Source organism: Mustela nivalis, assembly GCF_964662115.1.
Source record: "Mustela nivalis genome assembly, chromosome: 6".
NCBI lineage: Eukaryota > Metazoa > Chordata > Mammalia > Carnivora > Mustelidae > Mustela > Mustela nivalis.
Window position 1 is genome coordinate 129216289 of NC_139025.1, and position 14081 is coordinate 129230369.

The following is a 14081-nucleotide window of genomic DNA, read 5'->3' on the forward strand; positions in this document are numbered from 1 at the left end:
TAAGACTATTATATTTACGTTCTGAAACAATACAAGATTATTTGTACTGAATTTCTAGGTTGCAGCAGAGAAATAAGTAACAGTACATAAAATATTCAAATACTGAATACATTCCCCAAATCTTATAAAAAGATAACACAAAAAAATGACTTCATTTGAAGGATCTACTTTATTTTCACAAATTAATTACCATGAAAAAAAAAAGAGAGTTTATCTTTTTGAATAGGTATTCAGAATTTTAGCAGCTACTGACAGAGTATCCTGACCTTACGGAAGTGTCTTCATTTTCATATTTTCAGTAAAAAAAGTCTTCTATAGAGAATTATACAATAATGCCCAAGGGTTTTACTAAGTTTAATGAATTAGGTAAGATTATCCTATGATGGTATCTTACTGATATGAAGAGCATTTGCTAAAAACACATACACACAAGAGATTTTTTAAAAGTCTCTGAGCTAAAGAAGACTAGATTAAAGTTGTTAATGTTTACATAGTATTATTATATGCCTGGGCTCCTTCCAATGAGAATGATCTCATTTACCCTCACTGTGACCATAGATATTATTATAACGATCACTTCATCAATGAGAGGCTGAAGCCCAGAGATGTTAAGTGCCTGGCCCAAGGGCTCCCAGCGGAGGAGGGCAAGTCAGGGCCTGTGCACCTGACCGCCAGGCACCGTGCCGATTTCGTCTATTTATTTTATCCATGGAGTAATACACTCAGACACTGACTCAGTGCTTTTAACTATTCTAAATGACATTTCACTACATTTGGTGATGTGATCACCTCGGACTGGAAGGAGCAAATTTAGAAAGGTTTGGAAGAAGGCTTCTTGTGGGCAGGCACAACGAAGCAGGAAACATTAAAAATACAGAGAGGGGAGACAGGAACCGAAACGTCTAACAGAATGGGATTATTCAGGGTAGGAAGAAGAGAAATGCAGTTTTGCAAGGGAGTGGGGTAGACAGATAGTAGAGGGGAGCTACTATTTGTTGAACACCCATTATATGTCCAGGTTTGACCTTCACCATCTGCTAATCCTCAGAGTGCCCCCCGAGCCGGCTGTCCTATCCCTGTTCTGAGGTTCGGAGAGGTTCAGCACCCCGCCCAGGCTCCCTCCTCATTCTATAAAAATGCTTACAAAGGAAATGCTTCTTGGCACTCAATAGGGGTAACGAGTTATCTGAAAAAGTTACTAACCCAAAATACCATCTGAGAGATAAGTGAGATGTTACAGTGTTTTTTTTTTTAACTTTAAAAAAATGTAAACTTAGAAAATCCTAAATTTAGACTATCTATATGCTGAGGTTGCGCTAATGGGGGATTTTTCATTTGATGTCCTAATTTTAATTGTCTGGTTTTCTTTTTTTAAACTACCAGTACAGGGGTTTTTACTTGGTGAACATTCTTAGCAAATTCAAGGCACTGTGCCAAGAAACAGAGAGTGGCAAGAGAATGGTATTTGGAAGTGTTAGAAATTCAAAACAGAAACACACACACACACACACACACACACACACACACACACGCAGGCACGATGTTCACCATGCACTTTCTGTTAGCCACACCAATTAAAGAGAAGGGCCGGGCTGGTCCCATTATACAACAAACATTTTGTTCTTACATTCCTTATTGCCCGAAGCCTATTGTGAATAAGGGAAAAGCAGGAAAGCACTCCTTACAAAGAATGAGCTATTCTAAATCATATATACAATAAAACTGTTCTGTATATGATCAAGAATGTAATAAAGGGAAGTCCAGTTTTCTCGTGATGCTGAACATGTGCTTTTGTGTCGTTCAGCTGTATCTCAGGAAGCACCATACGCACCTTGACAGCTGGTGACTTAACAATGCTTTCATGCACGGCCTCCACCCCTTGCCCAGGTGTAAGCCCTGGTGCCCACTTAGGCATGATTACCCCTGGTGCAGCCCTGCCATCGGCGTCTCTCTCAAGGGAAAGAGCTTGGGGTAGACAATCGTAAACATGGGCTCACTACACCGGTGACAGTGTCCCAGGGGGCAGTGCAGCAGCTCCAGGAGACTTCTGGGTAATGAGATTGGAGACAGAAAGTTCAAATCTGGAACACAAGAGAAAAGAAATCAGGCATGAATTAAAAAAAAAATCAGATTTCCTTAAACTAGGCTTAAAATATGTTTCTTTGTTGCTAAGCCAATTCAGTTAGTTAAAAAGTATTGCATGGTGAAAATACTGTTACGTGATAGGCACTGAATTACTTTTTTGATACTAAGAGAAAAACCCAAATCTACTCTTTTAAGAGCAAACAGAAGCTATCCTGAGGTAGAAGCAAGAAAAGAATAAGACCCAATATTCTTTAAGAACAAAGATTTTAAAAAGGCATTAATTTACCCAGAGAAGGTTTGTACAACTTCCTATGGGAGACGGAGAATAAAAAAGGACTGCACCGAAGACTAACATTGACTTTCATTAAATTCTTCCTAAATCGATTGGGCATTGAGCATTACTCAAGCTAAGTTATATTTACTGAAAAGAATGAAAATGGGAAACAAAGAAATCAAAGTGAAAGAAAAATAAGGAAACCAAGCTTTTCCTTGTTTCACTCCCGTGAACTATCTAAATTGATAGAGAGGGAGAGGCTGCCTCCTTGTCCTTTAGGCCTGAGCTGTATGAAAGAAACATTTAAAGCAAAACATCCCAGTGGCCCAGGCAATCTTGAGCACAAGTGTCCACGGGATTGCCACAGATGGTCAACATCCAGAAGACAGAGAGGAAAATGGTCACAATGAGCTGAAACCTAAAAATTACTGACTTATCTCTGGGAAGGAAATACAAATGATCTCATCATCCTTTACATCTGTCTGGACTTTATCAATAACCATTTATAAAAATGGAATTTACCCAGAGATGAATAATTACAGTTTTCTTTTTAGTATTAAAAAATAACTTTGTGTTGGACATTTCTAGAAGGTTAATAGGAGATGTTTTTGAATGGATATTTATTATTTTTTTTTAAAGCAAAGACTAAACATTTAGCAGTTTTTCAAACATTTGGAATGTATCTTATTAAAATTGCCTACTGCTCTCTTAAAGCATCTCGGAGATCCACAGCACAACACCCATGAAATCTACATACGGCCGAATCCTCTCCGAACCAAGAGTTAATACGCTGTGGAAATACTGCCTGAGACCCCTGGTATTTCCTCCCTCTAGGTATATAATTTCTCGGATGTGAGGAGCCTGCATGGCGAAAACTTGTCCCAATTCTGCTTTAAGGATAAGACTTTGGCATTTTTTTCCCTGCTCAAGAAAGTGCCTCTGCCAGCCTTCTCACTTCCACTAGATATGTGACCAAACACCAATTTCCTTCCCTAAACCACAAGGTTTAACTTTTAACCTCGGTCCTTTACGACTGGAGACCACACTGTGGTGAAAGCTCCTCTGTGTCCGTAGGGGATGCCGAAGGGATCAGTGTTGATAAAATATTAAAACCATTTTTTTAAATGGGAAAAAAACAAGTTCCACTGCATAACAATGTGAGTGTGCTTAATGTCACTGAACAGAGAATTTAAAACGGGTTAAAATGGTAAATTTTATGTTATGTGTATTTTAGCACAATAAAAAACATGGACACCCCAACAGGGAGCACGGAGCACAACCTCTAAGGTCACCCAGTAAGAGGCGGAAAGAGAGAAAGTCCCGTGTACCTTTAAGAAAACTGTGGTAGGTGTGATGGAGACTCCTCATGGCCAACTCTTGCAGAGGCAGGACGTGATCATTCTCTGTCCCTATGGCCTTCACCTCGGCAGGGAGGAACACAGTGAGCTGCCCCGATGAGAAAGAAAGCAGCTTCACCTCGGAAACTTGAATAGGAGCACCACAGCTGCAGACAGACACATTCGCAGTAGTATTAGCAAAAGAGGGAAAGAATATATGTGCCAATAAAAATGTGTTAATCAAAATATACATTTAAAATTTTAAGACACTGCTGAATTGCCAGAATTCTTTTCAGAGTGAACAGATGCTAGCCTGGGTTCCTTAATAAAGCCTGGCACAGAAATGTAAACTCATCAGTTGGAACTCAGCTATCACATTGCTGAGGGCCAGTTCCTTTCAGTAAGGACAAACTCTGAAGGAACTTTCCTTCATAAGATCTACACAGTTTGCTCTGGAAGTGCCCTTTATCCTCATTTTATTATCCTTTCCAAATTCATGCTTATTGAAATTTTCAAAATGAAAAGGAGAAAAGAGTACTCTGTTAAGTTACAGCACTTTGGTTTAACTGAATTTTTGTGGCAGAGGAAGAAACCCCATGAAGCACATTGATTTTTTTTTTAAAGATTTATTTATTTATTTGACAGACAGAGATCACAAGTAGGCAGAGAGGCAGGCAGAGAGAGAGAGAGAGGAGGAAGCAGGCTCCCTGCTGAGCAGAGAGCCTGATGCAGGACTTGATCCCAGGACCCTGAGATCATGATCTGAGCCGAAGGCAGCGGCTTAACCCACTGAGCCACCCAGGCGCCCCAGCACATTGATTTTTAATGGTATAAGATAACTTTATTGGGGGTGCCTGAGTGGCTCAGTGGGTTAAAGCCTCTGCCTTCAGCTCAGGTCACGATCCCAGGGTCCTGGGATCGAGCCCCACATCGGGCTCTCTGCTCAACAGGGAGCCTGCTTCCTCCTCTCTCTCTGCCTGCCTCTCTGCCTACTTGTGATCTCTGTCTGTCAAATAAATAAATAAAATCTTTAAAAAAAATAGATAACTTTATTGGATTCTTCCATAAACTTGTGGGGAGAAGATTCACAGCAAAGCCCCAAACTAAGGGGTCCAACCCCATCCTACCGTCAGTCTCAGACCTCTGGTGTGTCTGGAGAGATACACCATGAGGTAATCTCTCTGCCCTTCACTAGAAACAGGCAATGAGGGAGAGGACACAGGCTTGAGCTGCAGAAGCCCATGGCTCGTTTGTGTGGCTTCACCTGCTCATTCCTTCCACCAGAAAATGTCTTCAGAGATCAGCTCTACACCAGCCAGTTAAAGACAAAGTAAAACAACAACAACAACAACAACAAAAATAAAACCAAAATAAAATGACTCCTTCCCTTGAAAATGTAATAATTACAATGTAATTGTTCTAAGGTTGGGTCAGAGAAGAGACAGTGACTGACCATCCCGGGGATTAGTGAAGATTTTTACAGAGGAGACAATATCTGACTCAACTGACTTCCCTCAACCAATTTCTCCATCTGGCTCAAAAGAAAGAACCTCAGAAGTCTACTCTGGGACGCCCACCTGAGTCAAACCCACATCCAAAAGGGAACCACGATTTCAAATTTGAAAATTCTAGTACGGATCTGCCTTTTTCAACAGCATGACATAGTCTGCATCTGGTGCCTTTTGTCAACATCACATTTCTGGGAATCATCCGTGTTGCTGCACGCACTACAGTTTATTAATTTTCATTGCTGTGTAGTAACTGATAAACATCTGGACTGTTTCCAGGGTGGTGACATTATGAACATTTTTGTGTATATTACTGGATACCTATGAGCATACAATCCTGTTGGGCGCATATGTAAGATCAGAACTGCGCTTAGAGACAGATGATGAAAAGGTAAAATCTATAATAAAACAGAGCAAGAGGGGAGCGAGAGCTGTATTAATCTGAGTCGGTCTTCCTGAGGAGGTGACATCTGAGCTGAGACCCGAATGAAGGGAACAGCTCAATCAGGGAAGGGGAACTTCATTATGGGATGGCAGGCATTTTAAATTGAGGGCAAGGAACTAAGAGCCCAGGGAGTCCAAAGCAGCTAGAAGTTGCAGGAGAGAAAGCCTCAGAGGAGAGAGATGCACAAGAGAACTCTGCAAATCTGCAGAGGGTCCCCCTTGAGGACTCAGATGAGTACTGATCAGCAGAGGCATGTGAGGAAACTGGGACTGGAGAAAGAACCAGCTGAAAAGATGAAAGAAAGGTTATCTTCTTCATGCAGAGTTGAATGGCTGCCTGCTCTTATCAGTCAGACTTGAACCTCACAGTTCATGATGCATTAGATAGAGTACATGGAAGGGTGTTATCTCAGTGGTCAGGAATAATTAGCACTGGATTGAAGACGATTCTATTCCCATTTAACAAATCCTAAAAGCCCTATCTGAAAAGATAAAACGGTTTCCAATGAACTTAATTGTGTTCCAGAACATACATCAAGAATAGCTGTATGAATACAAAAAGATCCAGCACGCAACGTGGTAAAATTCACACTGTCCAGCATCGAGTAAAAAATTATCAGGCTTTCCAATAAGCAGGAAAATATGACCTGTAATGAGAAAAAATCATGCAAGTAAAATCAACCAAAAACTGAGAGATGTTAGAACTGGCAGTAAACGTCATTATAATAATAATTATAATTATTGCCTAGTACAAAGACATATGACATACAGAGCTGTCACCTAAAGCAATTGGAAATAAAAGAGAAAATTAAGACTTAATAGAAGAAAAGCAATAAAGAACACCAAGAAAATCAATGACCCTACTAGGTCTTTATCCAAAGGATACAAATATAGTGATTTGAAGGGGCACATGTACCCCAATATTTATAGCAGCAATGGTCATAATAGTCAGCATATGGAAAGAGCCCAGATGTCCAACAACAGAAGAATGGATAAAGAAGATGTGGTACATATACACAACGGAATACCACTTACCATCAGAAAGAATGAAATCTTACCATTTGTAACAAGGTGGTTTGGAACCAGAGGGTATTATGCTAAGTGAAATAAGTTAGAGAAAGTCAAATACCACATAATTTCACTCATATGTGGAGTTTAAGAAACAAAACAGATAAACATAGGAAAAGGGAAGGAAAAATAAAATAAGAAAAAAACAGAGAGGGAGGCAAACCATAAGAGACTCTTAACTATTGGAAACAAACTGAGGGTCGCTGGATGGGGGAGGGTGGAGGGATGGGGTAACTGGGTGATGGGTATTAAGGAGGGCACTTGATATAAGAAGCACTGGATGTTTTATGCAACTGATGAATCACTAAATTCTACCCCTGAAACTAAGAATATAATATATGTTAACAAAATTCAATTTAAATAAAGAATTTTAAAAAATTAATGACATAGAAAAATCAATTAAAAGGTGGAACTTTGAAAGGATCAATAAAATTGATGAATTTCTAAACAGAATAATCAGAGAGAAGACACAAATTATCAATATCAGGAATGAGAATGGAGACATTGCCTGGTTTCTACAGATAATAAAAGGGCAATAAGCAATTTTATGCCAATATAAAGTCCTTGAAAGACAAAAATTACCAAAGCTCATTCAAGAAAGAGGTAAGATTAACAGCCCTATATTTATTAAAGAAGTTGAATTTGTAGTTAAAAGGTTGGAAAACTTCTCAACTGAATCTATGAAACTAGCATTCTCCTGATTAAAAAAAAAAACAAAAAAAACAGACAAAAACATTATTAGAGGAAAAAAGCCTGAAAACCCCAGCACCATTCTTGAACATAGCTGGAAGAAATTCAAACAAGAGTTTAGCAAATTGAATTCAACAATGTATGACCAAATGAGGTTTATTTTACCAATTAAGACTGCATTAACATTAGAAAAATCAATGTAATTCACTATACTAAAATTTAAAAAAAGAAAAACCATATAATCATTTCAACAGATATAGAAAAGTTGTCTAACCAAATTCAACACCCATTCAAAAAAAAAAACTTAGCAAATTAGGAATAGAAGGGAAATTATTCATCTGATAAAAGCTATCTATGACAAAACAACAGTTAATATTATACTTGGTGAAAGACTGTTTTCCCAGCAAGTTCAGCATGATAAACACGTCTGCTCTCACTACTTCTATTTAACATTGTACAGATAGACATTGTATAGCCAGGGTAATGAAGCATGAAAAATAAATAAAAGGCAAGCAGATTTGTAAGGAAGAAGTAAAACAGACTTTATTCCCCAAAAGGCATTACTGTGTACCCAGAAAGTGTAATAGAATCTATAGAACAGAACAAAACAAAACACAAACAAAAACAAAAACAAAAAGCAAAACAAAACAAGAACAACAAAAAACTACTAGAATTATTAAGTGAGCTTAGCAAGTCTGGAGCACACAAGGTAAATATACAAAATTATTTGTACTTCTATATGGTAGCCATACTTATTGGAAATTGAAAAAAAATTTAAATGACATATACAATAGCATGAGAAATATGAAATAATTAGAGATAAATCTGACAAAAGATGCCCAGGACCTGTTCAGTGAAAACTACAAAATACTGCTGAAAAATGAAGATATGTATTGTAATCAAGGATTGAAAGGCTCAAAACTGTTATTAATTCTCCTCAAATTCATCTATAGATTCAACACAATCAAAAGCACAGCAGTTTAAAAATAATAAATTGAAACTCTGATTCTAAAATTTATGTGGAAATGCTGAATAATTGCATTCAATTATTTTTTAAAGTTAAAAAACATTTGGAGGACTAACACTATCAAATTTTAAGAATTACAGTAAAACTATGGTCATCCAAACAATGTGGTATTGGTGTCAAAATGGACCAATAGATCAATGGAGCAAAGAGAGTTTCTGGAAATAGACCCACACATTATAAGGACAACTAATTTTCAACGGGAGTATAAAGGCAGTACAATGGAGAATAGACAGTATTTTTAATAGATGGAGCTGGAACAGTGGTATATTCATATGCAAAAAAAAAAAAGAAAGAAAAAGAAAATGAATTTCAGCCATACCTGTACCATATACAAAGATTAACTCAAAATGAATCATAGGTCAAAATGGAAACCGAAACCTTAAAAATTCTAGAAGACAACCCACAAAAAAACCTTTGTGATTTGGGTTACACCAAAAGCAAAGATCCATAAAGGCACAAATTGATAAACTGGGCTTTATCAAAATAAAAAATGTCTGCTCTTTAAAAGGCCCCATTAAGACAATGAAAAGACAAGCCATGGACTGGGAGAAAATGTGTGCAAAGTATATAAGAGATAAGACTTGTATCCAGAATCTATATAAAACTTTCAAAACTCTGTAAGAACAAAAATACTCAAGAAAAAAATGGGGGAAAGACTTACACAGACATTATGTCAAAGCAGATATATGCAGTTTAATGCTCTACCACTGAGCTATACCCCCTCAAGCAGATATATGGACAGCAAATAAGACAAGCAAAGATGTGCATTCTTATTCACTAGAGAGATGCGACTTAAAAACATAATGAAATACTACTGCAGAACAATCAGAATGGATAAAATTTAAGACTGACTATTCCCAAAGTGGCAAAAATAGGGTAGAAGTGAAAATCTCTTATATTGAATTGGGAATGTAAAATGGTAGTTGTTTTTGAAAATCTGCAGTTCCTTCAAAAATTAAGGATATCTAGGGGCGCCTGGGTGGCTCAGTGGGTTAAGCCTCTGTCTTCGGCTCAGGTCATGATCTCAGGGTCCTGGGATAGGGCTCTCTGCTTAGCAGGGAGCCTGCTTCCTCCTCTTTCTCTGCCTGCTTCTCTGCCTACTTGTGATCTCTGTCAAATAAATAAATAAAATCTTCAAAAAAAAAAATTAAGGATATTTATGATCCAGACTCTCTACTCCTAGACATTTATCCAAGTAAATTTAAGACTAGGGCCATTAAAGGACAGTCTACACATGTCCATAGCAGCTTTACTTGTAATAAAGTAAAAAACTAGAACCAAAACAAATGACCATAAGAACTGAATGGAAGTAATCTGTGGTATATCTGTAGAATGGTACTCTACATGGTGATTAAAAAGGAATGAACTACTGATACACACTACATCATCAATAAATCTCCAAATCTTTAGGCTGAGTCAAAGAAGCCAGACAAAAACAGAGAATACATTGTTTGACTGCATTCATATAAAACTCTAGAAAATACAAATTAATGTACGTAGATCAGTGGTTGTCTGGAGACAGGATGGGGATAGAAGTAACAATTAGCAAGGGGCATGAAAAAACTTTGTGAGTGATGAATATATTTATTTTCTTAATTATACTGATGGTTTCAGAGGGGTGTGTGTGTGTGTTTGCGTGGTATATATAAATATATATATATACATATATATATAAATATAGGATGCATGCATGCGCGCGCGCACACACACACACACACACACACACACACAAAAGCAAAGCAAAATAAATACAAAGTATGAATAGGATATTGAAAAACCTAAGAGCTGAAACTGATGAAAAGGAAACAGAGAATAGAAAGTAAAAATAAACCCCAAATCTGGTTCTTCCAAATAAATGTGCCTGGCATGTACTGATTAAAGGAATAAGAGAGAAATTAAAATACACAATATTAGAATAAAAGAGAAGCTGGGGCAACTGTGTCGGTTAAATGCCCAACTCTTGGTTGCAGCTCAGGTCATGATCTCAGGGTCATGAGATAGAGCCCCGCATTGGGCTTAATCTACTTGAGATTCTCTCCCCCCTCTGCCCATTCTCCTCTCTCTCTCTCTCAAATAAATAATCTTAAAAATAAAAAAGAATAAAAAGAAACTAGTAAGAGATGAAAGAGATGAACAGATTTATAAAGAAGTTTCACTTCTTGTGATGGCAAGCCAGGTAACAGTAACCAACAGAAGACATTATCAAAAGCTGGATCAAATATCTGCTTTATTGCCTCAGAAAGCATTCAGGAAAAATTATAGAGAGCCAAGATCAAGACAAGACAGAACCTGAGGAACAAGCCGGCATTTGGGGCTACTTCTTTCCTAAGGGTGTTTGTCAATTACTGAAAAGACTGCTTGGAAGCAGAGCAGCATTTAACAGTCTAAAGGGAGCTACAGGGACAAAAATCGATGTCCAGAGCCCATTAAGGCAGATGCAGGTCTGATAATCATCCACACAAAGGGCTCCTGGAGTAAGCAGGAACTGAAGGTCAAGGGCATCTCAAGGACTGAAGCCCAACTTCAAATCATCTCAATTTCTGAAATGGATTTGAAACTGTCAGCAACTGAAAAGAGCCTGTGAACGGACAGAAGGTCATTGCATCCGTCAGGAAGAGGGAAAATTTTAAGAATTGTTAAGGGGAAGGAAGCCTCTAGAATATAGGGTGCAGGAGTAAGAAAGTTATTTGGAAAGTGTCCCCTACCCAATAGTCCCCTAACTATTTGGGGGCATGGGATGGCCGCCATGGGAATGCACAGTGCCATGGGGAAGGAACATGCTGCCAGGGGGAAGGCTGCGGCCGGTCCACAGAAGCAGCCCATCAGGTAGCAGAGAAACTTGATGGAGAGGTTGGCCTGCTGCTGGGGGTTGGAAAACATGCTGGAGGCTAGAGCTGGTTCACAGAATCCGCTCCCTGGGTGACAGATCACCAGGTGGTCGGCAAAAGTGGTCTGCCAAGGAACAGAGAAATTTGCTGGAGAGTGTGGGTTTCAGCTGCACTGCTACCGGGTCTCCCTTTGCTAGCCGCTGCACAGAAAACAGCAGCCTGGAAGCAGGAAGAGAAATCCCTTCCTCCTGTTCTGACCCTGAAGTGTCCCTCCTTGGCCCTCTATTGAAAAACTTTGTATTAATCCAGATGATGAAGGAAAAAGTTCTTCAGGAGCCAGTTTCAGGGAAAAAGGTAAATTCGGAGTTGAGAAGCAATAGATTATATAGCAATAAGAAGACACACATACTTGGGTCCTCTCGGGGGGCAGAGAGGGAGATAATATAATTTGGGGTCTAAGATAATATGACAGTTCTTTATATACCACATCTGGCAGGCAATCAAAACTAACCACGTACAAGGGTAGAGAGATAAAACAGCCTTAAAGAAAATCGAGAGAAACAACAAGTATTAAAAGAGTTTTTAAAAAGATGCAAACTTTACATTCTTAATATGTGTAATAAGCTCTAAGACTGAGAATTTTGATGGAAGCTATAACACATGTGGTGTTAAGACTATGAAGAAATCCGAGAGAACAGTATTCCAGATAGAGGAGAAACAGGTACAAAGAGGCAGGAATCTGGTGAGCTCAAGAAGGGAGGAGGTAAATATGGCCGAAGCAGAGGCAGGAAGGCAGAGAGTGGTAGGAGAAGAAATTCAAAGGTCTGACCTAGAAGACAAGTCATGTACAGGCTCACAGGTCACAAGCGTGATGGCTGAGTAGTGATAACTGCATCAGGGTTATGACCTGGCTCGGACTGTCAGACACTTTGTAGAGAACAGACTCAAGGTGGTTAAGACAGAAGACTACTGTTAGAATCCAGGTGAGAGATGAAATGGCAATTTAGGTCAAGGAGACAGTATATAGAAATGGTGAGAAGTGGCAAGAGCCTGGGTCTATTTCTGAATGTACAGCTAACAGGCTCCATGATGAGTTGGCTGTGGGATGCAAGAGGAAGGAAAATCAAAGAAGACCCCCAAGCTTTTGGGCAGAGTAACTGGGAGAATGGCGCTTCCATCAACTGACATGTGGCAGATTGTAGAAGCCTGAGTTGGGGGTAAGGGAATTAGGAGTTTGACTGTGGGTATGTTAGCACTTAACTGTACTCATCCACGCAGCACTGCCAATTGGATGCTCTTGGATGTAGGAGTCTGGAGGTCAGGCAAGCGGTCCAGGCTGAAACTGCTTTTGAGAGTCAAGCATGTGTAATATTTAAAGTATAATTGTCATCGCACGAAATAACCAACCAAGAAATGTTTCTTATCGGGGATGCTTTAAGCATTTCAGGGGCACACATATTCATAATTGTTTAGAACTTCTGTGCGCACTGCAAGATATTAAGCATCCCACCAAACATCAGTAGAGACCCAGTCTTAGAGCCATCCCCCTCCCCAACTTAAACACATTTCTAAACACATTTCTAAGAATTGCTATTTTTGGTTACAGATGGAGAAGAGTTTTGAGTCCTGAGCCCAGTATGTCATGAACAGGGGAATGAGGATAAGCCCGTAGAGAAGGTTGAGAAGGCATGGATAGTGGCAGAGGAGGGGAACCAGAGAGATGGTGTTCTGAGAGCCAGGTGAAGCAGGTGTTTCAAGAAGGAGAAACTGATCAAGTGTTGGGCAGGTCAAGAAAGATGAGAACTAAGAAGTGAATTTGACAACGTGGAAGTGACTAGAGACACTGAAAATGCTGGCTTTGGTGTAGAATTGGGTTATCCTAGTTTAACTGGTGTGGGTGGATGGGAGCATGGAAGGAAGTGGTCATAGTAAGTACAGACATCTCTTTCAAACAGTTTTCTAAAGAGGAGCAGAAAATGGGGAAGATGCTGAAGATTAAGAACAAAATGTTACATGCAACAAAGCAAGTCACAGGGGCGTGTGCACAGCATGACCCATTTACAAAAAGACTATATATATATATATATGTATGTATATATATATGGAGGTACTTACATATATTGAAATCAAAACTAAGTATAAGTGAATCATAAATGTAAAATTCAGAATAGTGGCTAACCTTGGGGGAAGAGTGTACACTTGGAGAGGGGCATACAGAAGCTGCATAATTATTGGTAAGGTTCTTTTGGCAAACTAATGAAATTTACACTGACGTGCAGGGTCAAAATATGGGAGCCTTCTAACCTTCTAATTTTAAGAAATGACCCTCTTCCCTTAGTCAATTCAAAAGGAGGAGAGCGGAAGCAGGGAGGTGCCTATGGATGCATGTGGCCTTATGTTTCCTTGTGGATCTGAATCACACGCCTTACTCTAGGCAATGGTGTCTTTATTAAAAGGCACCATGGCCACTTCTACCTACAGGCAAATTGGGCCTGAAAATTTCTATATCAGGGCATTCCAAGTACAAATATTACTCATCCCCAAATCTAATTCTTTTATAAAGTCTTTCCTGATATCCTCTCTTACCAATGATCTACCACAACGTTTGAAGTTTCTATCACACATTTTCTAACTATATTATACGTGTTCTTCTGCTGTGAATTCATCTAACGTGTTCAATTTTCTCCTCTATCTAGCAGTTTCCATATTGATAGCTAAGCAGTTCCAAACACAGATTGGTTGTTTTGAGTCATCACAAATAGATAAAGAAGTCTGAAAGAGAAAAGATAAAAAGGAAATGGGAAAAAGAATACTGAGTCA

At 39.0% G+C, this 14081-nt stretch overlaps 1 protein-coding gene across 7 annotated transcripts in view; it reads right to left on the bottom strand.

Moving 5' to 3' along the window:
* LRRC28 (leucine rich repeat containing 28) overlaps positions 1-14081 on the bottom strand; it is a 158462-nt gene that overhangs the window by 20461 nt on the left and 123920 nt on the right. For 6 of the 7 annotated variants that reach the window (XM_082736497.1, XM_082736496.1, XM_082736494.1 and 3 more), the window contains 2 exons: positions 3688-3863; positions 1922-2081 (listed from right to left, as the gene is read on the bottom strand). In XM_082736497.1, the coding sequence (XP_082592623.1) occupies positions 1922-2081; positions 3688-3863 (336 nt within the window). Of the gene's footprint in view, positions 1-1831; positions 2082-3687; positions 3864-14081 lie in introns of all 7 variants that reach the window. The other variant, XR_014313231.1, reaches the window with a different exon arrangement.